Source organism: Nipponia nippon, unplaced genomic scaffold (genome assembly GCF_047370975.1).
Source record: "Nipponia nippon isolate SJK-2023a ecotype South Korea unplaced genomic scaffold, ASM4737097v1 scaffold_6, whole genome shotgun sequence".
NCBI classification, from domain to species: Eukaryota; Metazoa; Chordata; class Aves; order Pelecaniformes; family Threskiornithidae; genus Nipponia; species Nipponia nippon.
In genome coordinates this window covers 64,518,241-64,543,966 of record NW_028262380.1, presented here as the reverse complement: position 1 = coordinate 64,543,966, position 25,726 = coordinate 64,518,241, and the positions used below count along the sequence as shown (strand labels likewise).

The window sequence follows — 25,726 nt, the reverse complement described above, 5'->3', positions numbered from 1 at the left end:
GGTAGTTTTACCCATAAATGCTACTGGAACACTGCTCAAAATCTGGGCACTTCAAGTCTGCCAGTGAAAGCGTACCTTTACAAATACGTATTTCTGTGTACTGGCAGTCACAGTTTGCATTTGTGTGAAAAGACTGCTGATGTGAATTTTCCTCAGATAAAATTTAGTTGTGATTTTTTTGTGACAGTACTTTAAGAATCTGTGTTTGAAGACAACTTTCCTGTCTCATCGACATTGTCAACCAAGCTTGTCAGCAAGCTGTTCTAATGTTATCAGACTTCTGAAAGGATAAACTACCAGAGTAGGTACCACGTGCTTACATAGGGGGGTGCAACGTTGCATGTCCAACAGATGGATACGTACTAACATCACCAATTTTGCTTATATCAGCTGGCAGAGTATCAGTTCAGTTATTCATTCATAAGCAGTATAATAATAATAGTGTGAGATAAGCCTCCCCACCTACAGGAATATAATCTGTAACCACAGATCTTTCCATAGAAAATACCAGGACAAGTATATCTCAAATAGCAAGCAGACCAATTTTTAAGTATTAACATGACACTGAAGTGCAATTAATCGAGGTCAACCCATTAGAAGCACTGGATTTCATAAAAACTTATTAACTGGTCTACATAACTGCAAGTGTAGCCCAAGTGCTTCAGCTATCTCCATTCTCTTTTTGTCAGTACAGAAAATACATCAAAGTTATTCAATGGGGCTGAGTACCTGAAGGAGAAGGCTGTCCTTTTACTACGCCATTTTTAGTCTTTTCTTCAGAATTCATTACTTCTTTGTAGATGAGTTCTAGAAGAGACAATTGCAACAGTTACAAACAGGAACCGGTGCCTTTGATCAGGAACAAAACAACTATCGTGAAACACAATGTCGTAGCCCTCCCATGAGCTCCCTAGGTCTGCCCTACGTTGACTTCACGAGTCGGACAGCTCTACTCGCCTAAGACCTCTCTTCCATTTCCCTTCTCTCCTATCATCTCTTTTTGGAGCTGAATTGAGGCAAATAGGGTTAAACTAGAACACATGAATTGTTTAAAGCTGCACTATCTAGAAATGAAGCAGCATGGTAAATACAGTGCTTTTTACTGTGGGTAAAATTCTGATGCATCGTCCTGCTGAACAGTATTTTGTTCTCCAGATGATATCCTAAGATTTCAATGAAGCGCTGGAATCTGCACCTCCTGTGTTAACATTAACCCGTGTAGATAATGATAGTCCTCAGGACGTTTCTTATATTTTCGCTACCAAAGCACCAGTTCATGGGGCTAGTGTCAATTCTTCATGTCAAAGAAATTCTTTTGGTTTTACACAGACACACTTGGCGGTGGGATGTGGCCGTTTCGCCACTGAAATACCCCTTCACGTATAATTCTAAATGGCGATTACCTTTCCATTCCTCAATTGTATGTTCCCTTTCATCCAGCTGTTTATCATATATCTGAGGAGGAGGCTGCAGGAGAGAAAAAAAGCTATTATCGCCTGTTACATTGTAAATAACTAGGAGTAATTATTTAAGTAAAGATAAATTCTTTCTCCCTCTTTCTTATCCATCCTGTATATGCCAAAACACATGAAAACACATTTGAATATTAAAGGAATTAACACTGCTGGAATTCAGCTCTTTGTGTAGCAGAAATCAATATACTTCTCCCTTTTCGTCTTTTAAACAAGAGGCACAGTTGCAGTTGAAATAGAACCCAGGTCAACAATGCCACTGAGCCCAGAAAAAACGCCACACGCAGATTGTTTGCACTGGCAGGGAAAGTACTGTCAGAGTACCAGACAAATGCCAATCCCAATTAATTAGTAGTAATATTATTATATTAATTTTTAAGTTGCCCTTTAGACATCATACTTGCTGCTATACAAACTTCTCAGAATAACTCTAATTTTGAAGTAAATCTCCCTGCCAGGATTTCGGATCCGTGTTCCAAATTCCAGTATACATATTTTTAATTAACTTTGGTTTGACCAGAAATGTTTCTTTTTTTTTCCACTTTTATTTTTAGTTGATGAGAATCTCAGAGTAGTAGCAGATCCTGGAATTTACTGAGACAACTAGAGTTTCCGAGCGCCTGAATACCTGCTTTCATTGGGCAACTAAGCCATGTGTTCATTGTCTCTCCTGACATTAGCTGCCAAATACAGCAGCCAAGCAAGCCAAGCAAGGCAGAGGACTCTATCCTCCTTCCTTCTAGTGGGAAGCTTCAGCATCCTAGGTAAGAGTATCTAATGAAGATGGAAACAAGATCTACTATACTTTTCTCGCTCATAAATATTTCCTCTAACTTTCATCTCGGGCACTCAGCCATTGCGTCCCTTTCAAAACATCCTACTATTAAATGCACATTTACCAAGCTGTTTTCTGATTCACTAAGAAGTTGAGAATTTGCTCTCAGGACTCTTAAGACCATCAGTCCATTAAGCTATTTGCATGCTACAGATACAACTGAGAAAGTAATAGCTCAGTGATGTAATATGGACTAGGAAAATTATATGATAGCTGACATCCACTGAAAACAAGAGAATTTCCTAGAATGACATTTGCATTGGGGCTAAAGACAAGGGAATTAGGTAAAGTCCTGGATTGCCAAGTCTCATACCTGAGAAGGTGCCAAAAGGGAACCTGAAACATTTGCTGTGAGTTAAAGTGAGTGCCAGGCCTCAGCAAGGTACCTGAGGTTTTGCTACATCAGCAAGGTAAGACACAACCACATAAGAAGTCTGAGTCCAAAACCAATGCAGCTGTTCTCTTATGCAGCATAACAACACTTCTCGGTCCCTTCCAGTCAGTCCTGAAGCTTAAGATAGATTCAACCAAAATCGATGCAGGCTCCATGGGGACTCCACGCTTGTGATATTAGCAGCTGAACGCTACAAAAAAGTGCAGATGAGCCTCACCATTCACTGGCGGGATGTGGTAACTAAGCTCCAGTCCTCTGTCCGAGCCTGCTGGGCTGCGGCTCAGCCACTCAGCCAGCCCTGCAGCATGCATTTTCTATGGGGGAGGAAAGCAGAGAAAACTGGCAAAGACAAGGAAACCCTGGGGGTCTAGGAATTTACAGGAGACTTACAGGGGCTGTCAGCTCTACTACATAGCTGGCTCTTGGCTTTTATGGTAGCAGTACGGGAGGCATTTGGCTGAGCTGTAGTCTGAATCACGGCAACAGACCTGCTGCTTCCCTGTCAGGTGGAAGGAAAGCAGGTAAACCAAGTTGGACAAGAATATCCTGCAAGTGCCTTTCTTCTAAAAGCTTCAGGGAGGGGCTTACAAAAAGCACAGGCTGTGGGTAAAATTGCTCCCACCAAGTGTAAATGCTCTTTTTATACCTTCCATAAAAAACCACAGGTATTTCTCCCCCAGCCAGAAATAAGAGGATAGAGTCCTTCACTACTTCAATTCCCAAACACAAATTATAGAATCAAAAAGAACAAGTGATCAGATGCACATTCCTGTCCTCAGTTCACACAACCACAAAATCTTTGGCTTATGTCTCTTCTATTTCAGCTACATCTTAAGCAGGCATAATTGGCTAATAGGTAACAAGAAAAGCAGCAGTAATTATTTCCTAGATTAACACATACTGGAAATGAAGACATTTTCCAGGGAGAGAGCCCAGAATAATCTAATTTGTTACCAAACTCCTATTTTACTATGAAGACAATCAAAGAAGAGCAACCAAACTCTCTACTTCACACACCGCGGGATGCCAGAAACTGCACCTGCAGAGCATTCTACTGCTGTACCAGTGTTTATACCGCAGAGCTTTAGTTGTGAGCTAGCAGAACCCACAGCTATAAAACATGGCTCTCAGCAGGAACACGAGACCCAAGGGTAACAAATATTCAGCATGATAATGACCTGAATAAATCCCTCCTCTTCACACAGGCAGGATCTAACATCTAAAGCCTGTGCAGAACACAGGTGAACGGAGCTCCACTGAGAGGCCAGGCCAGCACTCTCGTGCTGGGAGAAGCGAAGCTTTCCCATCTTAATTCCCTGATATAAGGAAATCAGCCCTTCTGACGTATTTTCATCGATTCAAGGCACAGAGCTGAGCTGAGAATACCACAACAGTTTCAGGAATGAATTTATTTTCCCACGATCCTCATTAATCTTAATGAGAACCACAAAGCTTAATACATTGTTATCAACCTAGATAATCCCCTCCAGGCTGACTGCCCATTTTCTGCTAACTTGTTTGTTTGGGTTTTTTTTTTAACCCGTTTCTAAAATTAGAGGGAGTAAGAGAGGCTTTTAACACGAGTATTGTCACAGCAATGGAGCAGACAGAGCAGCGCCATATCTGGGTCCTCCTGGGCACCTGATTTCAGTCTTGGTGCAAAGGCTGGCCTAGAAATGACTTTGCTGCCTAACTCAAATGCCTTAGAAAATGACTGACTTCATCATTATTAATTTTCTGTGTGGATGCAGCTGCAGTATTATAGACATTCTTATAAATCCTTCATACAGCACATCCCAACAGAATCATATGGTTTAGTTTGTACGGGTTTCAGAAAAAGTATAGTTAAACTAGCATTAAATCATAGCAGAGCGTGGAACAAGCCTATGGGTGGCAGCATCTAGCTTCAGTTTAAGGTAGCCATTTTCTCCCCAAATCAGATTGATCTGTAAGCAATTGCATTGGCGACAATAACAAAGAATAGAATCTATTTTTGGATGTGAAAGAGAAGGAATGAATTATATTTTGCTTGTAGATATTAAAATAATACCTTGTTGTTTCAGTGGTTCTTGGCTTTTACAAATGGATTTTAAAAATATTTTTTGCATTAAATTTAACATTCATTGAATATAATAAAAATGAAAAAAAAAATAGAAAACATCCATACAGGCGTTTTTCTAAAAAAAACCCAAACAAATGAACAAAAAAACCCCCAACAACAACAAACGAAACCTACAAGACAGTTTTTTTTTTTTTCATGTGGTCAGATAAACATCAGGAGACTACTGGATTTGCTAAATACCGTTCTCATATCCAGGGAGGAAAAGCTTTTCACTAGGGAAAAAAGCAAAACATACGTTCAGGCTGACAGATTCTCACTTTCCCAAAGCAACAAGGAGTGGTTCGTATGCCACTGCTGGAAAGCAAAGGGCATGGGCTGGAGCTCACATTTGAATAAATCCTGCCATCTCTGTCCCTGCCTCTGCAGAGCTAGTGTCAGCACAGTGGAGATCTTGAGATGAGCTGTTTTTAGAAAGCTTGGCAGGAGCAAGGCTTGATCCTGCATCTGTTCCCAGAATTGCAGGTTCTGGAGCAGTAGTTGTGGAGCGGAGCACAAGGCAATGACAGAATTAGCAATATACGAATAACAGAGGCAATGGAGGCTGTAAAAATTAATGGTGTGAGGTTAAACAATTTGTTAAATGGCTCAGATCCTCATAACAGGTGAATATAAAAATTGCTTTGTGTTTTGCTACAACCTAGATTGTGTTACTGATACCATTTATATATTTATTTTTGCAGTGCAAGCCAAAGTACACTAGTGTGCTGTCACCAGAGGCCGGAAGTCTTTTTAGCTAGAGAAGAAGGCGTCAAGGGCCTTGGGTTTCACCCTGTATTGCCCAGGGACTACACAGTGGGCTGGGCATGATCTCAGCTATGGATAATGGACGAAGAGCTGCCTCTGTGCCCATTCATTCCTTGGACTCTTTGCAGAGCCTTTTGGAAAACTCCACACATAGTATGCATCAAAGAAACTGTGGTCTGAGCTGTTTCTGAACAGCTGAACTGTAAGAATACCATGCAGCAGGAATCAAGATTACTTGGCTACACACAGATGCCTGAACAGCTTGCAGATACATACAAGAGCAAGCTGGAAAAAAGCTTTAGTTTGGTTTGGAAAAGAAAAAGAAGAAAAGAAATGCCTCTTTCTTCTCTAACCACTACTTCTCACTGACATTAACAAAGATTGCTGCAGAAGCTGTGTTCAGCTTCCATAATTAATCAGCTATAAATGGATAGATGTCGCTGACTAGAGGAAATACTCGTGCTTGTGTACAGAGCAGAGCTGCACATTTCTTTTGTGAGACAACAGATGTGCACCATCGACCTCTAAGAAGAAAACCAAACTCTCTAACCGATTGCTAAAAAACCCCTGTGGCAGATCACCAAAGAGTTTAGATCCAACACCTGTACACACAGGGCAGAGCAAGAGAAAAGAATACCAGAAAAGACACACGACAGCCTTGATTTTGCCATGAAGTGTCATATGTAGTGAGGGTGACACCTTTGAAGTGTTGTTTGCCAAGGTCACAGAGCTCTCCAGCAGCACTTCTCCATCATCATGGATGCTCAGCACTCACAGGTAAAATAAGAGACGGGTGATTTTTTTTGTTTTCTTATGACAAACTGTGAAACTCATTTGAACAGATTGTATTTAACAGCTGGTCGTAGATAGTTTATGCAGGGCTAAGACAACACAGCAGCAGTTTCTATCCTGGGCAGGACCTCTGTCTGAGAACCACAAACAAAGCTCTCTTCCTAAACATTGTAGGAAACAGCATCACATTAATAAAAGGTAACACACAGGTTGGCATGCACAGAAAAATGAGTGATAATTCACAACTCAGCCCCTCGTGGGTGGTCTTAGATGCAGAGATACCCAGTGAAATGTAAATCCTATGAAAATAAAACCAATAACGGAAGCAGTGTGAGTTACAGTGAATGAAACCCCACAAAATCTACCACTGTTGTAAAATTCTGTCAACATAGAGAAATGCTTAAAAGGAATATTTTTAACATCTAATCTTTCAGTTTTCTAAGAAATCTCTCCTAATGGATGGCATATGTCAGATAACACGCAATAACTATAGGTACAGTAAAATCTAAGATGAATTTTGAAACCACTTAACATCAGCTAATAATCTATGGCAAATTTTGCTACTAGATTTGTTCCAATGGAATGGAACAATACTCTTCCCAAGTAGGAACCGATATGAGATCACATGGGTATTCAAAAGGTTCCAAACCAAAATCAGTTATAGGTGAAGAAAAAATGTACAAGATTAAGTCCTAAATAATTGCCCCTAAACAGCAAAAATACTTCTAAGATAGCATCTTCCAGAAATGTGCCAAAAAATACTTGGTTAATTTTTCATGAAATAACATAATAATTGAAAAATTAAGGGGAAGAATAGTAAGCAGCCACAATCTTGCAGAAGAATGTGACTTTGATACAGATAAGTAGGTATCTCTCCCATTCAACATTATTTCTAATGCCAACAATATGGAAGGAATTAGACTGGAGACCAGGCAGCTCAAGCCAACACAGTTGTAGAAAACAACCAGCACAAGTGTTCTGAAATTTGATTTCAGAGCCACCCAGGTGGCAATGCTAAAGCTATTCTAAAGCACGTGTCTAGGGATCCATTCTGTTCACAAACAAGCATTTTAGGATAAAAACAGTGACATGCATATAGGCAGCATCACATAAACATTAGGGGAGATATGAAAAACTAAATATCAGATTCGGGATTTATTCGCAGATCATCTCAATGAAGGATAAGAATGTATAGCAACTTCAAAAAAAGGCAACTGTGTAAATGAAAACAAAGTCTCAAGCACAGCATTTTCAGACAAAAAACCAGAGAAGCGAATATGTCATCAGGGAGATATTATCTACAATAAACAGGACAGTCTGCATGTGGAGGCAAGAGATGTTGGAAGTGTCTTCTTTCCTAAAAACAGAACAAGAGTACTTTGAGGGAGAAAAGGTATCATGTGTCTCATTTATTCATGATAATAGTTCCAATACTGTTATGTAGGTAAAGTAAATATCATAACATGAGAGTAATAAACATTTGTTTAAAAGTGGAACCGAGACAGTTTCTGCATATAACATACAGGAAGAAGGAACCTTCAACTGAAATATAAAACAGTGAAGTAAGGTCTATAGGTTCCTATTCTGATTTTACAAGAGAGTTCCTGTGTAATATTAGTAAATAATACTTTTCCCCTTTGAACTCTGTTTTCCCTACATATAAATTAGGTGTGAAGATTGATAACAGATTTCAACAGATCCTAAAATACTGGGAATTCCACACAATCATAAACACACATTATCTCTTCGTATTTTTTAAAAACACGTATTTTAGTTATAATTGGTTGAATACAGAAATTATCTTAACTGTGAGTAACGCTATTCAAATTAATTTCAAAGCAATGATGTATGCTCTGGAGAACCTAACACTGTGACTTTATTATCAAAGACACTGTGGCAAGCTGAGTGGGCTCATAAGAAGCTGGCTAACTAGGTTCGTATGTTAGACATAAGAATTTCCTCTAAATCCAAAATCTAGCTTACCCACTTGCTCCACAGGTAAGTTTAAAAACTGTGCAAAGCCTGTTTCTAAATGTAAATATGATGATGACTGTTTCAGAGCTATTGAGGGCTTTGGATGTGTTTTGTTTTTATGCAGAAGTCTGTGGGAGACTCACAGCGCTGTTTGTGTAACCTGCTGCTGTTAGTGAACAGCAAGTACCACATCTAATAACATATCATCTTCCTCTCTGTATCAAGGAATCACAACATGGCATTTAAGGCTGACCAGAAGAGTTTAATGCTGTTACACATCAGGGGAAAAGGGTATTGCATTCCTACCACTTCCCATTTGTGTTACCGTCTTTGCCCATTAGAATGAGACTTAATAGTTTTATTGCCCCCACACAGCCTGTGAAAGACCATAAACTTTTAATAGACTTATAAAAAGGGACTGTAACTGTCTTACTAGTCTGCTTTTTAACTGGACAGGGCTATTTTATCTGTTCCCTTCACATTCATAATGCTGTAAATCTGGGCAGACGTAGAGGGTCATTACCTCCAGGTTAAACTTTGACACCAAATTCTCTGCTTATTCCCTGAACTGTCTTCAGTGCTCTTCATGGGCTACTCCAGCACACACTGACACTTTATGATATTGCAACAGGTCACTTCAAAATTTCTGTCACATTAAATGCTTTCAGTTACCTGTCCTCCTAGGCCTCTGAACCAAATTAATACTGTACAATAGATTCCTAGCTGCTTTTGATGAAGCCATTTACTGGGGAGAAGGAGTAATCTAACTAGACAGCTAAGTTAACTAAATCCCCCTTAATGCTATACTGGTTGAAAATGCTATCTTGTTTAATAGTTCTGTATCCTGATTTCTGTGTTATCCCTACTGTACAGTGTTATTGATAGCGGAAGGAATCCTGCCTCATGTTACACACTATGGGAGGAGGACTCAAAAAAAACCTACCAAAAACCAAACCACCCCACTACCAAACCTTTAGTCATATGATGAAAGACCTCACTCTATGGAAAAGGGCTTATCAAGTGCTACAAAAGAGAGAGCGCAGTGAACATGGGCAGATGCAACACAGTACAGGCTTCTAAGTCCCAGTGGGACAATCAGGAAAAACACTGGGAAGCTAAGCACAATGCAAGTGACCAAAAGCATCTCCATCACTCATTTTCATATCGCTCCCTTGTCAGGTTCCCTGGCCCACACATTTGCAGGGCAGTCTGTGAAAAAGCACGGTGGCTTCATAGAGCCTCATCATGCTGCAAATCCTAAAGGAGAATTCATTAAAGAGACAGCTGGTCCTCTGCAAACTTTCCCTAAGGAAATGGCAGAATATTTGTCTTTGCTTAGTCCATCCTTTCTCCCACTCCTCCCTCCACTCCATCCTTGCCTGCTCACTTTGTAGTAAATAGCTAAGGCTCCTATTGTACCCTCTGGCACCTTGCCCATGCAATAGATGCAAGTCTCTGAAGCTGTGAGCTAGTGGGTTGAAGTACTCATCTAGGAAGAGACAAGACCTGCGTGGGGAAGGCAAAGCAAAAACTCTGCTTAGTACCTGTTGTCTGTGATATAGAAAGACAAAATGTAAAATCTGGCTTACGACTTTTCTTCTCCCTTCACCAGGAATCAACAGAGCTATTACTTGAAATCTAATAGACAGGTACATCCTCAAATACTACCTTGTGTAAAGTAAGAGAGGAAAAGATAAGGAAGACTGCAGTACCTAGTAAGCTTCTGTAAAGTGCTCCTGATCCCTCTGCCTGACAGAGGAGTTCTGATCTGCCTGTTCATCACACCCGGAGGGATGTAATTCAGCTCGGGTCAGAACCCAGACAACAGAGAACTGAAGTGTTGAGCTTTCATTGAGTCAAAGACGACCAGTCTTTTCTTAAATTTCTGTCTCTAAAGCATTGTTCTCAGACAGGAAAAAGAAATTTAGACACCTTGGATGAGACCAGTTGCAGAAGCCAGACTCTGACACAAGAGAAGACTCACTGAATGCAGTTGTAAAAAAAAAAAAAAAAAAAAAAAATCCATAGGCTCCAAACCAGTATGTTTGTAAAATTCAGGAACAAGCAATTGCAAACTAGTAAGGCTCATGATTACCTCAAGGAAAATCCACAAAAAGAGGGTGGGAAAAAAAAGACCAAATCTGCTGCTGACTGACTGTGGCATTTCTAGTGAAATACAAAACACAAATGCCCACCTAAAACCTGTTTTAACAAAAGATCATCTTGGGCTAAAGACACCAGGGGACAAATGCTTCAAAAGTGGCCAACATAGTAAAAATAGCACTTCTGAATTTCAACATGAAATAAGCAAAGAGAATAGAAAACAAGAGTAAAACTGAATACTCAGAGAGCGCAAATGCAAAATCCATTAACTGGTTTATCAGCTAACTGAAGCAGCAAAGCATTAGAATAGCTCAGTCTCCTGGTAATCAAAATATGAGACAATACCTTTAAGAGACACAGAAGAGTTGAACAAAGAGTTGCAAAGGACATTAGTTTGAATAAGAAACTGTGCTCATCAGCTCAGTCTCTTTCCATTGCTTTACTGTTATGTAGGTTTGGAAGACTGTCATGGAAAGAGAAAATATCACCACCTCTTCCTTGGGTTGGAAATCTTCCAGATAGGGAACACAAACATTTTCATGCAACTTATTACACACTGCGAACAGAAACTTTATAGTAGCAGACTTGCCTTAGGCGGATATATGTTTGCGTAAACCTTTTGTCAGCCTATTCCAATCATGAACACAGATCCTAAATCTGTACATGAATAATCATAAGGAAAAATGGGGCTAAATGGTTTGAAAAAACTATTTAGACTGTAGTCTTTCATTTGCTTTTGTCCTTCATTTATAAAAGCTGGCTCCCAAACACAGCTAAGATAGGTAGGCACAAGAAGTTGAGACCACACTGGGCCAAACTCTGAACTGCATTCAGTGAAACAACAGTTAATGATCACTCCACGTTTCTCTACCTTTCCCATGAGGCATTTTTATAAGCTTCACAAACTACGGCATAGTTTGTGGACAAAAAGGACCTAAACTAGTAGTGTGAGGATTTCAACAAGTTTCAACAGTGCTTTGATCTAGAATTGTCTTCTGGTTTACATCTAGAAACAGATTCAGCTGCCGAACTGAGGTCCAGTGGCAGATGTAAATTCCATTTTCACTTTCCAAAATTCAGTGGGCTACATCTAGAGATGCATTAGAAAAGTCACTGATTAAATGTGCTGGTGCAGTTCTTTCATAGCACACATTAATAAAATAGCTTACCAAGACAGGGAAGAATGACTTGTTCCATTCAACTTGGAATGGGAAACTTAAGATGTACACAACCTGGAAGAATCAGACCGCAATCTGTTCCTCATACTGATACCCCAGAGTTTTTTGGGTTTTTTTTGCAAAAATTAACATTAATGAGACAGAAAACCATTTTTAGGTTTTTACATGTCATTAAAATACTACTTCTCCATGCAGTTGTACTCTATGATAACTTCAGCAGTTTAGTTCAGTATAGTCAAATTGACAGAGTCAGATTATTAAATGAATCGGCAAAAGTACCTACCTCTCAAAGAGCTCATTTGTTGGACGTTTTTAGATGAGTACCAACTCCCACCCCTGCTACAAAGTCGGCAAGATTTAACAAAAATACATAAGACAGCAGTCATTTCCCCATCACCCATGACATGCTTAATGCATGGCATTAGGAAATATTTACTGACTTTGATCCTAACTCTTCAGCAACTGTAACAAGACGGATATTTCAGTGAAGTATTTATTTGAGAGAGATGCAAAGACTCTTGTGGTAGTAATTCAATTCTTTATCCAATACCCTTAATAATACAAAACTGCAACAACAAGTAACACAGAAATAGAACAAGGGAATTAGTACGATGCAGAGCCTGGGGCTTACAGCATAATACAAACTACTGAACAAAACTGTAATCATTTAAGACATTGGATGTCAGTGCAGTGTTACAAGATACTCCAAAAGGTATCCTGGATGTTAATCTAGGTTCCCCTGGTCCACATCTGAGGTCACAGACAGATGGACACAGCCTGCTGTGCACACCAACACAGCTTTTTCCAAGAGGAAACAAGTTACTTCATGCTTGAAGCACTAAATCACTCGTGTTACGAACAAACAAGTTTATCACATAGAGGTACCTCACTGTCTTGTAAAGAACAAATAGCCAGACATCAATCATTCAGCCAGAAATGGCAAGTTGTAACATGGATGCACAAGTAAAACTTTCTCTCCAGTGTAGGAACAACTACTCCTCATAGAGGCACTGCCAGTTAGTAGCAGTCCCAGAACCTCAGGACACTCTTTTGAGAAAGAACAGAAAGCCACCAATCTCCCATGCATCTGTTTGAGAAACTTATTCCATCATCAAGACAATGCCGATGAAAAACACGGACTGACTGCGCTCCAACAGCTGAAACAAGAGGCAAAGAAAATCCAACTGAGTTAAGTTTTCTCCAGAAAATAATTAGTAAATGATTCACAGCTAGCCACTGAAGGTGTGTCAGCATGAACGGATGGAAATTTAGAATTTAATAAACTTTTAATCGTGAAAAGAAAGTCCTCCAGTTTAACTTGCCCTCTGAAAATGAGACTGGAAAAACAATGAGTGTTAAGTGAAGCTTAAGTGAAGCCAGGCTCCAGGCTCTTTCTAGAATTCATGTTCTTCTATTTTGGTTACAACACACACAACCTGAACCTTCCTGGTATTTAACCTGCTGTGATTCCCAAGAGAAGAAGGGTTTCTGTACCATGGAGTGATTGGTGTCAAAGCCTGGAGGTATTTAAAAGATGGGTAGACATGGTGCTCGAGGACATGGTTTAGTGGCGAACTTGGCCGTGCTACTAGGTTAACGGTTGGACTCGATGATCTTAAGGGTCTTTTCCAACCTTAATGATTCTATGATTCTAAAGCACTTCAAAAACACTTCACTATCAAAGTACTCGTGACAAAAGTATTAGTATGATTCTATAGTATGTTATTGACAAGATATGGGATGTTTTGGAAGAGAAAACTTTGAAGCTAAGAGAGAAAGCAGCCGGGAACGCTGATGTTCAGCTCATGTTAACTACACAACAACTGTGCAAAGAATCAGGTGGGTGAAGAGAACAGAGGGTTATCTAAAAAGATGCAATTCAGACAAAGATGCAAACTACAAATAACTGTGACAATATTGAGCATTTGAAGTTGAACATTTAAAGGCACTGTTCCTTCCTCACAGCACGTCTTCTGTTCTTTGAGGTGCTATGGGAGCAATGACACTTTGATTTTCCACTTCTTTACACCTTCTATAGTCATTTACTGAGCAATGAAATGCAGCCAACAGTGAAAATGCAAGGAATGTGATTTGATAGCGTGTGGTACCATGTTTGTACAGGTATCTATGATGATGGGAGGTGCATGTGAGAGATTAATGCCTTGATGAACTAGAATATAATTACTGCAGGCTTTTGAGAGCTAGTGGGCTCATTAGATTCCATCCAATTCACCTGGCAGGCAAAATGAATAATTATTATTCCTGTTTTACAGTCACAATCCAGAGAAAGGATGTGATTTGTTCTAGATCACGTGAGGACTATGGTACAATCGGAAATTAAACCGTTGTCTCTTCAGCCATAGATGTACCCGTGATCTCTGTCTGCATAAGAGGACAGTAATACGAGGTTCAATATCAGCTGTAATTCTAGGTGTGTGTGGCAAGTTTTTCTCTTTAAAAGGGCAACCTTATTATGACAAAAACTCGGCCTCCACTTCAATCTGAAATACAACTAAGACCATGCATTTGGAAATTGGGCAAATCATTACATCAAAATATCCCCTGTACCAAATTCCCTTCCTGTTCTGCATCAGAAGTGGCTCTCCATGGTTAAATTCAGAGGCAAAGCACATCTAAAGAGGGACCCAAATCCGAGTTCTGACGTCAGAGTAGTTCCGTAAAACAGAGTTAAGAAATGCATGGAAATATAACAAAAGTATCTGACAATGGAGTGAGATCTTCAAGAGGGATGTGAGATGTACATGCCAGGGAGTAAAATATTGCAGGGTATCAAATGTTTACGTTTCAGACCGATAAACCTTTTTCTTGAAGAAAACTAAACAGGACACAAAAACTAAAGGCTCTCTAGGTAGCAGAACCATCCCCTATATAGCACTCCTAAGTAACATACTCTGCAAAAATCCCGTGTGTGTGAAATTTGATGGGGTTTTGTGCATTCCATTTACTTTTGAAGTTTACTGCACTTTCAAGAATACACGTTGAATTGGAGCATATCACTAAACAGCAGTGATTTAATTTTGCAAGGTTCAGGGTCTTAGTTTCCTGCTGTGCTTAAGTAAGATTTCTAAACCTGTTGAAATACTGAGCTCTGTTTTCATACATTTCATACATAGTATAACAGAGAACATCTCTGAATGTATACCTGTACCTATTATACCATGTCACTGAAGTGCCTACAGATTGCACTTATTCCTGTTAATAGCAGCCTCATCAAGGTATACGGAGAGGTGTCTAGAGCATGACAAGCGTATAACAAAAATTCCATTTCTCTTTGCACATGGTGTACATGATACTGAACATTGAACCTTGGCCCAGGAAAACACATGAACCCCTGCTTCATTTTAAGGAATAATTTATGTCCTTCTAAGATTTTTCTGAATCCCGACTTCAGGATTTTGTATTGTTTTGTTTAATTCTTCTCCTCCTCTCCACATATATCCTTAAACACAAACATAGGAAGTGATGCTTGCTGTTTTCCACAAGGAAAGGTTTAGAGAGAAAGATAGTATCTTTTGCCAGACTGACTTATATAGCTAGAAAAAACAAGTGAGCTACGGGGTTCAAAATCCTTTCTTCATGTTGTCTAGAAGAGAGCAGAAAATGGCTTCATATGCTTGAAGTGTTTATGCTTCTCCCATCTATTGTCAGTTAATCTAACAAAGAGATATATCCTGTCCCTACAGATCTCATTTCACATAAATCCAAAGACCACCACAGTCACAACAACATTGTTTCTTTATAGCATGCTCATTATCGAGCTGCTGTAAAGCAGCAGGAATCTATGAATCATATCTGCGTTTAGCAGTCTGAAGTAAGGAGTCACGCCTCACTTACCGCCTCCACTTCTGCTGGGTCATACCAGACATTAATGTATGGATGCTGTAAGGCTTCATCTACTGATATTCGCTTGGCCGGATCAATGACTAGCATCTTTGATAAAAGGTCCCTGGCTTGGCTGGCTAGAACAATGAAATCAGATAAACACAGTATTAGTACAAAACAATCACTGCCTCCAGAGGAGGGTTAATTGGGTTAGGAAAGTAACAGTGACACAACCCTTTAGAGATTGTTTGTATGTACTTCTGCCCCTTGCCTTGTTATAGCAAGAGTTCTTCAGTAATCATTTTAGGTCGGATTCATTAGGAAGGTGCCAACATCAGGGCTGCATACCATAAATCCCCTAACAAGCTTCAGTGAGATTTTACATGTTGTATGCAGATTCCACGTAGAGGGCTGAATAATATGCCCAAGAAAAATGTGCTTGAGGTATCTGTATTATTTCCAGGATCAGAAAACAAAAGCTCGCAGAATGAAGTCTAAAATCATGGCATTACTAAATCGAAGGCTGAAACTTACAGGTACTCTTACGATGGCTCAGAAAAACATCCAAACTTTTCTGTATGTTTTAAAGTTTTTCATCTAGCCTGCTGGGAGTCATTAAATATTTTAGTGAGGCACAGGTACCAGTCTTATCTTAGGGCATCCCATTAGAAGCAATAACGTCAAATCTGTAGCCTGGGATCAACACATAATGGTATGGAAGTGCCTTGGAACTGCTTAAGTCTTGTTTGTCCCACATAACAAAGTTTAAATCAGTGGGACACATCATCCTCCACTGCAAAAATGCACAGCCTTATATATACATTGAGTTTTATGTTGCAACATTGATTTATTTTACCTGATAAATAGGCCCATTGTGCCTATCAGGCCGCAGACTCATCCTTCTATTACCCAAATTGTTTTTACTGTTTAGAGTTTGTAACAAATATAATACCGTCTAAACCCATGTAAAAAAATATAACAACATATATTTCTAGTATTACTATCAATGTAGTGTTCTAAGCTCTTCATGCTCAAAATTATTTCCTGTGTAAATGAAAATGAAAGGAAAAAGAACATAGAGATGTAAGTGCAAAGATATTACTAGGTATCTCACCAGACATAGGTGAGTAAAAGCAATATCTAAGTAAACCATTAATGTTACGTTATGGTGAAATATTTAGGCAGGGCATCGGATCATACAATGATGCACAAGGAGAATTTTTTTTAATGCACTGTTTCTTGTTCTGTGACTATATCTTAAAAACTGGCATTCAATACGCTCAAATGCATGTGCCTCCTGTATCCAAAAGATAACAGCGCTGTTTGACAGTCATTTCTATTCATTAGCTCTAAATCCAAGAAAATTCCATTATTCAATTTTATTGTAGTAGTATAAAATTCTGTGTATCCAAAAGCATCTGCTCAAACCTTTCACTTTGCTCCCAGAGCCAAGACAGCAGCCTTGCTATGAAACAGTTGTTAATTGGAAGAGTATTCTGGGTAATGTAATGACATGCAAATTGCAAGCAATTGAAATCCATTACATGCCACCGTAGTAAGTGGCCCCAAGTACTCAAGTGGTGCAGAACCGATACACAGCACAAGTTTGCAGGGGTTCCAGATATGTGATGAGAAATCCTTTCTATAATAAGCACACATTAATCTCTCTTTCCAATTGAAAATTAATGCCCTGTTCAAGTAAAACAAGACTTCTATATATGATTAAAATCACGGCAACTTATATTTTACAGGGGTATATCTAGTCACACTGTAATCGTTAGTTCTCTACTTCAGATATCCAAATCAACACACAGCATTTTTCAAAAGAAGTCGTCTACCCATAGCAGATATTAAACCTCAGCTACATCAAGACCATTTTGGCTGACGTTGCTAATATCTTTCTGTTGTCTAGTAAAGGTGGAGCTATGAGGCAGGCATCTGGCTGAACTGATGTTTTTCACCTAAAACAAAACAGCACAAGCACTGAGATCTTCTGATGGAAGTTCTGATGTTCCTTTGTGTTACAAGTTTAAAAATTAGAGTAAAGGAACACCTCAGTTCCTCGTGGTACAGAAACATCACACAGCACACCATGGGGATGTGCTCAACACATCAGTGATAATGTATGTTCCCTTGGTTGCCCAAGCACCAGGGTCTCCAAAAGTCATTTCCAAAAGCTGCCTCTCAGCTGAACAAAACGCATGCAGTCATTCATCTCTGCAACTATCTGCATTAAAAGGGAGTGCAACTAGAGAGAAGAAGAATTGGAAAAAACCTTCATTGCATTGTAGCTGTTGACATGTGAACCATGTCCCTTTATCAGACATACCTTTGAGTTTGTTGTGTTCTGAGTCAGCTGGGAAGAGAGAGTCTGGAAATAGTTTGGGGAAAGTGAGGCCAGCGTACTTGGGTCTGTTCTCAACGTAGTTCCGTACTGTCGGCTGCAGCTTCTTCATGAATTCTGGACAGGGTGTTCCCAGCTGCTCAATAACTTTATTCCACTGATCAATATCTGAACATCAGTAGTTAAGGAAAACAAAATGCAAACCCCAGTGTAGTCTCCTGACACTTCTGTTTGAGTGTTCTCTGGGAATCCTCAGAGGTGTATAACTCCCTTCATAACATCTTTATAGTCACTATCTTTTTTCATCATTATGCCTCCAGGTCCCACGGACTGCAAAGGGCAAAACTCTTTCTCCCAACTATACTTACTTGAGGGCATTGTGCAATCCTAAAACCACCACCATGGGAAAATACACAGCTTCCTCGCTTTGGGTCAACACTTGTTACCATTTCTATTTTTAACTTGCAATCCAATGGCTTGCCCTCCCTTTGTTTACATGCAGGTAATTGCCTCTGTGTCACCTTGGCTACATGGGCGCAGCAGGGAAGAACGACATGTTCACCTGCCCTCTCTGTTCAGTCTGTGGAGGGTGAGACCCAACTGGCTCAAAGGAGTTCTGCATGGAACAGAAGTCACTTTCAACTCATCTGCTTCGCACTTGTATGTTTACTCTCTCCAATAACTTTATCGGTGCTAATTTTGCTAAAATCACCCAACCAGCAACCCCTCAAAAGCAATTTGTTTGATTTTATAAGAATGCACTAGGACTCGTATTCTATAGACAAATGATGCCTCAGGTATAGACAGATGTTTCTCTTTAACTGCAAATGTGACGGCTACATTGCTAAACTCTTACTGACTAATAAGAAACAGGCTCTCATGTTTAAAAAGAACTTGTATTACAGGCAGTTTGTACTGAGCTTTTTTTTTTGTTTTGGTGTTGATTTTTTTTTAGTTTTCTTGAGATAACAATTAGGCATCTGATAGGTGTTATGTAGCTCTTCCAGCCATGTTCAGAACAAGCCTTACTGTGCCAAAAAAAAAAAAAAATATTAAGCAAATGTCTATAAAATCAGTACCATCTCTACATCACACTGTCTAATTCACAGTGCTAAGAATCTGATGACAACATTAAAAAAAAAAAAAAGAAGAGTACATGCAGCGATGGGTACATTGATGCTAAGAAATGTGATGAAGGGAGTTTCATTAAGAACACAGTGGAAATAAAAAGCTTTTAAAAGACAAACATTCAAAGCATTTCAGCCCAGAGATTTTTTTTTTTTTTCAATTCTTCTTCTAAGTTATTATTGTCGTGAGTGTCATGAGTGTGGAGGAGTTTCCCAAATACTAAAGACAGTTCCTCGCAATCTACAAGAGAAATCAGGCCAACAGAATGAAGATAACAAGAAAAAAAAATAGGCAAAACCCAGCTTTTTCGTGCAGTAGCAATTTCAGATTTTAAAAAAAATGTGTTAGTTTAGGGAAATGGAAACTTAGTATTTTCACATACCTTGAAAATTCAAGAGAGACTTAATGTGGATTCACCTGAACTGTCTTATTTGAACAAAAATCAAGTAATTCATTTAAAAATTGCAGCTTTACTAATCCAAAGCATTTAAAGGAATGAAAACAATTTAAACATACACTTTAAGAATGCTGAAACGGTGTTTTGAATGGTTTTCATTTGAACTGAAAAAGGTTGCTAGAAATAGCAGTGGTCTCTCAAGATTTTTCTGAATAACTGATTTTTTAACTAACATCAAAGATTTATGTAGAGCAACCCCTCCCACACACACACTCTATAGGTTGTATGTATCTTGTGTTGTCCATGAAAAATACCCTTTTCTCAACAGAAAACTAAAGAATTGCAACAACAATAAAGTTATCCAAGACTATAGCTGCTCAAAGAGTAGCCTGAATATTTCATTATCATTTTATTAGAAAATAAAATGTTTTGACGTATTAAGCTTGTATTCAAGTTTACGTACCTCATTGTTTGCTGGCTGGACTATTTAAGAAGCAGGTCTTTGTGAGGAACTTCAAAATATAGAATGTGTAAATGCTTTGCAGAGAAGAACAGAGAATACAGAAATGATGGTGGTGTTAGTTGTGCCAAGAGAAACTAAATGGGTGAGGAAGCCAAGCTATAAAAGCATCACTGGAAGCATTACCTGTGCAGATTGAGTGAAGGCCATTTGATAAAAGGGAGGGCCAAATACAGAACTTGCTTCAAAGCAGACGTCAGAAGCTTACGCTTGTACAGAGCAGGTTAACCATCTCTCAGGCATTTAATGAAGGCCAAAAAGAGAGAGGTCTTTGGGATTACAGAATGTCATGGGACTCGGATATGTTGAGAGGGAAGATGTAGTAAGATGCTCTGGATGTCTGTGATAAGGGAAACAGAGTAAAAAAAGATCCCAGAATAGGGCCTACATGGTGGGAACCAGTGTCAACGGTGATAGAGAGGGGATAAGGAGAATCCTCAGACAACAGGCCAGTGCCTGCTGCACACATTTCTTCTAAGTCAACGGAAAGGCTTTCACGAAGAGACAACAGACAAGCAGCCTACCACCCACAGCTGGAAGATTTTAAGAGATGGAAGAAGCTTCATGAGTCATCAGTGCAAAGACAATAGCCAAAGCCAAGGGAACTGGCAGAGCCACCATGTTCCACTCCTTGACTAGCCTTGATTTGCAGGAGGACAGCACTGGAGCTTTTGCAGCCCTGGCTTGCACTAAGGGCCAAAAATGTCAGGCTTTCTGTGACAGGAACTTCAGGGACTGGTTTTGAGTAACTGAATGATCTGAATAGATAATCATGCTTCTTTACTGTATTATTTTTGATTTACATTGCTCAAATACTGCCAAAACCCTTAAATAAAATATATTCATTTGCTCTTTATTTGTATCTATACACACAAACACACAAATTGACATGATGGAGCACTCAGGACCTATTTTTGTCCTAATAATAGGAATAGCAAAACCATGTCCAGTGAGAGCAGGTGGAGACAGACCATTTTTCAGTCAGATGGACAGACACATTTTGTCTCTAGTACTGTTTCTCCAGTTACCTAGGCCTTACTAGCACTGGATTATATTCTGAGGTCCAACGCATGAAAATGTGCAAGAATGTAATAATGTTCTTGCCGAATACTGGTCCGGCTCCATTTCATTGTTATGTTTTATACAGTCACCGGTTGTAATGCATCTGTGGTGCACTTGATGATGACAGGTTGTACCTGTCACGGTATGAGATTAAAAAGAAAAAGCTTTGTTAAAAATCTGAGGTCTCCTTATTGAAGCAAAGAGAAGAAGCTTTCTCTAGCTGGCAGTCAGAATTAACTTCAGAAATTGTGCAGGAAACAAATGTTACTATAGAACAGTCCTAATATGAATCAAAACCTACTGTAGGTTACATTAACCAATAAGTGATTGTGACTATAGATGTTATTTGCAGACCAACTGAAAAAACGGTACTATGAGTTAATGATCACCTAACTCTGACAGAAATTTCCCAGGCCAAAAGAGATTAACCTGTATTTGAGTGAAAAAAACTTAAAGAAGAAAAACTTCCACTAACAGAAGACCCTGTTTTTCCCTTTGAAATTAAGCAAGTGTTGGACAGACTGGAAGTTGGAAAGAATTACAGTCCAAAACTCTGGAAGATGAAGAAGATGATGAGGGTGGTGAGGCACTGAAACAGATTGCCCGGAGAAGCTGTGGGTGCCCCCTTCCTTGGAAATGTTCAAGGCCAGGTTGGATGGGGCTTTGAGTAACCTTATCCAGTGAAAGGTGTCTCTGCCCATGGCAGGGGGGTTGGAACTAGGTGATCTTTAAGGTCCCTTCCAATCCAAACCATTCTATGATGAAATGAAGCTGTCCCTTGCCCCAGACAAGATCAAGGAAAATGTGTCAACTATACACAATAGCATCTGTATGACTTAAGACAGAAGAAGGGATCTAACCTGGATTTATTAGTTTGTCCCTGGCACTAACACTGCGACATTTTTACAAACATGAAGATGGCCATACAAAGTTACAGCAAAGAAACTTATCTAAGAAAATACTTCTAAAATGTGTATCTTTTGAATGACGATTTATCATCGAGTGAGGCCACAGGTTGCCTCAAGCTTCCCAACCACCTTTTCTGTTTGCACTCTAATACTGTCTTAAGGATTGTTCTCCTTTGCTTTCTAAATAGTTGGTTATTTACTTGGGAAATAACCAGAATCTGAACTGCAGATTAAGAGACATTTTTCTAAAGCAAATGCACAAGATTTCTAATGGGAAAGTAATATTTTAAATGCACAATAAAGTATTTCTATTGGAAAAATCAGATTTCACAGTGAAGTCATCTATTTAGAGGTACGGGCTGAAAGTTTAACATTACTTTTGTTTCTGTTCCCATTGATGCAATGTGTGCATTGATGTAATGTATTTCAGAAGCGTGAATTAAGGAGGTCCTTAAATGTGGATGTTCCACCAACAAAAACGAAGTGCATTGCTTTGGGTACAAATTTTTGATGCCCTTAACTTGCCAAAATTAGGCCTGTCGGCTTGATCTCGGTGCTGGGGAAGGTTATGGAGCAGACCATCCTGAGTGCCATCACATGGCATGTACTGGACAACCAGGGGATCAGGCCCAGTCAGGATGGGTTCATGAAGGGCAGGTCCTGCTTGACTAACCTCATCTCCTTCTATGACAAGGTAAGGTGACGTGACCTGCTTGGTGGATGAGGGAAAGGCTGTGGATGTTGTCTACCTGGACTTCAGTAAGGCCTTTGACACTGTTTCCCACAGCATTCTCCTGGAGAAACTGTCTGCTCATGGCTTGGACAAGTATACTCTTCACTGGGTAGAAAACTGGCTGGATGGCCAGGCCCAAAGAGTTGTGGTCAATGGAGTTAAATCCAGTTGGTGTTCCCCAGGGCTCAGTACTGGGGCCAGTTCTGTGTAATATCTTTATCAAGGATCGGGATGAGGGGATCGAGTGCACCCTCAGTAAGTTTGCAGATGACACCAAGTTGGGCGGGAGTGTTGATCTGCTGGAGGGCAGGAAGGCCCTACAGAGGGACCTGGACAGGCTGGATCGATGGGCCAGGGCCAACTGTATGAGGTTCAACAAGGCTGAGTGCCGGGTCCTGCACTTGGGTCACAACAACCCCATGCAACGCTACAGGCTTGGGGAGGAGTGGCTGGAGAGCTGCCTGGTGGAAAAGGACCTGGGGGTGTTGGTCGACAGCTGGCTGAACATGAGCCAGCAGTGTGCTCAGGTGGCCAAGAGGGCCAATGGCATGCTGGGTTGCATCAGGAATAGTGTGGCCAGCAGGACCAGGGAGGTGATAGTGCCCCTGTACTCATCACTGGTGAGGCCGCACCTCGAGTACTGTGTTCAGTTTTGGGCCCCTCCCTACAAGAAGGACATGGAGGTGCTGGAGCGTGTCCAGAGAGGGGCAACAAAGCTGGTGAAGGGTCTGGAGCACAAGTCCTGTGAGGAGCAGCTGAGGGAGCTGAGGTTGTTTAGTCTGGAGAAGAGGAGGCTGAGGGGAGACCTTATTGCTCTCTACAACTGCCTGCAAGGAGGTTGTAGCAAGGTGGGGGTCGGTCTCTTCTGCTAAGTAACAAGTGATAGGACAGGAGGAAATAGCCTCAAGCTGCGCCAGGGGAGGTTTAGGTTGGCTATTAGGAAAATCTTCTTCGCTTAAAGAGTAGTCAGGCACTGGACCGGGCTGCCCAGGGAAGTGGTTGAGTTCCCATCCCTGGAGATATTGAAAAGCCGTGTAGATGTGGTGCTTAGGGACGTGGTTTAGTGGTGGACTTGGCAGTGCTGGGTTAACGGTTGGACTTGATGATCTTAAAGGTCTTTTCCAACCTAAACGATTCTATGATTCTATAATTACTATGAGGAGCTCTGTACTTCCCTCCCCAACACCAAATTGTCACACCAGCTGTGAAGTCGATAGCTCAACTCGTTTTCTTTTTTTTTTAAATTGGACCTTTTTTTTAAAATAAATCTGTTAATAAAAACCAAACTAACCAACTTCACTGTGGGAGACATCAGTGTCAGATACATATTTTTTCCACAGTCCCATAATTTACATGCTGATGTCAACACAGTTCACAAAAAGCACACAAAAGAAATTGAAAAGGCTAGCTTCTGACAAGACAGCAAGTGTAGACCATTTTCTGTGCCAAGGTGTACGTTGCGAAGAATGTGGCATTTGTAAAAATTAGACTGTAACAGAAAATATTTTGCAACTTTAAGAATAGCAGTTGCTATTTGTATGCTATAATACATGTGGTGATGATAAAAATAACATGTAGCACGTAAATAAAGCTGCTTCAAAAGAATACCATTGATCATTTGGAAGCTAGGAGATGGCAGTGTTGGTTGTGTAGCTGTCGTTAACCCTTTGGATGCGTATCTGTGCTGACACCTTCACTAAAATTTTCAACTGCTGTTTTTTTTTAGCTGGCACTTTATTCAGTTGCTGAGCATCTTTGCTTACACAGCAGCAAGCAAATCAGTGCTCAGTGGATAGTCCAGATATTGCAGCACAGGATTGCAATCTTGCCCTTGGCTAAGTATTACCATTTCCCTTGTGGATGTCTCCTCACCATTGCAGTTATCTACTTGCAGTACTCCAGGCTGTTTCTAGGCTTCTAGAACCTTCTGTTGTGGTACACTTCTGTCTTTGTAATATGTACAGCTGGATGCACGATGATCATGTACCTAGCCTAGGAGGCAGCCTATGAACATTAGCATTATTAAATACTTTCTAAAGGAACTGTAAAACTGAGCATAAAACCCCTATACCCCAATCTCTGTGACATGCATAACGTGATTGCAGTTGTAGAATCACTCTGTAAGTGATAGCTTGTATGGCCGTCTGTGATTTATGCTAAGAGAAGGTGACATCACACTAACCTTACATCTCTCTACTGAATATATACTTGTCTCCTTAAGCATTCAGAATTTAAAGACACATTCTTCCTTGTCTGCCCAAAATGCATTCAGCATTTACAAAAAAAAAAAAATCCATGTATAACTACCACTTTCACAGCTCATGAGAGGACTAAGGCACCTTCTTAACTCCTTCAGATCATTTATGCAGTGGTGAGAAAAGAGTAACAGTCTCCCTCATCAAATTTTGAGAAAAAGACATGGAACAAGAGTCAACTCACAGGTACAGTCAGCTTTCCAAATTGCTCCTGAGGCAACACAACAAACCATGTTGCCGTTTACTCCTTGCTCGAGGCACAAGTATATCCAAGCTTAATGATAATAGTTCCTCTGTAAGCAGAACTACTGCTATCAACCTTGAAAAGAAGTTTTGTGTAACATTTAAAAAAAAAAAAAAAAAAGCTTTAGCTCACTGTTAAGTGCATCACGTGCATAGACCAAAAATGGTAGAGAAATAGTAAAATTTCCAGGATCACTAAAGACCATGGGGATTTTGGACACTGCAAAGCATTCACTCACAGTTGGAGTTTTAAAAAGAATAGCAGTGGATCCTGTTCTCAGCTCCACCCAAGCGATTTCAGTGAATTCAAATGGATTACGGGAGTGGAAGAGAGCTGCAGCCTAGCTAAGCACTCCGCTTCACACTTACTCAAAGACATTTCCTATTTTTCTGCTTGGGAATTTTCCACGACCGTGTAAGATGGCTCTATTTTGGTACAGAACTTGTTTCAGTTAGCTGAACAGACCATTTAGTTCTGTAAACAGAAACAATATCAAACGACCTATCCTCTTTAACCACTGGAAAATGGCAAATAGTAAATTTTGCAGTCAACCATATGACTGACAGTGCATTTCTCATGAATATTCAATCTTTCCATTTCAAAACTGCTTTTCACAGTTATTTATGCATAAAAATTGACACAAATTAGTATTAAATACTCTTCAAATCACAGTGTGGT

The 25,726-nt window shown here is 39.9% G+C and overlaps 1 protein-coding gene across 8 annotated transcripts in view; it reads right to left on the bottom strand.

The window, feature by feature from the left end:
- MAPK10 (mitogen-activated protein kinase 10) overlaps nucleotides 1-25,726 on the bottom strand; it is a 182,693-nt gene that overhangs the window by 22,509 nt on the left and 134,458 nt on the right. For all 8 annotated transcript variants that reach the window (XM_087736053.1, XM_087736058.1, XM_087736052.1 and 5 more), the window contains 4 exons: nucleotides 17,787-17,969; nucleotides 15,470-15,594; nucleotides 1,404-1,467; nucleotides 730-807 (listed from right to left, as the gene is read on the bottom strand). In XM_087736053.1, the coding sequence (XP_087592179.1) occupies nucleotides 730-807; nucleotides 1,404-1,467; nucleotides 15,470-15,594; nucleotides 17,787-17,969 (450 nt within the window). The remainder of the gene's footprint in view (nucleotides 1-729; nucleotides 808-1,403; nucleotides 1,468-15,469; nucleotides 15,595-17,786; nucleotides 17,970-25,726) is intronic.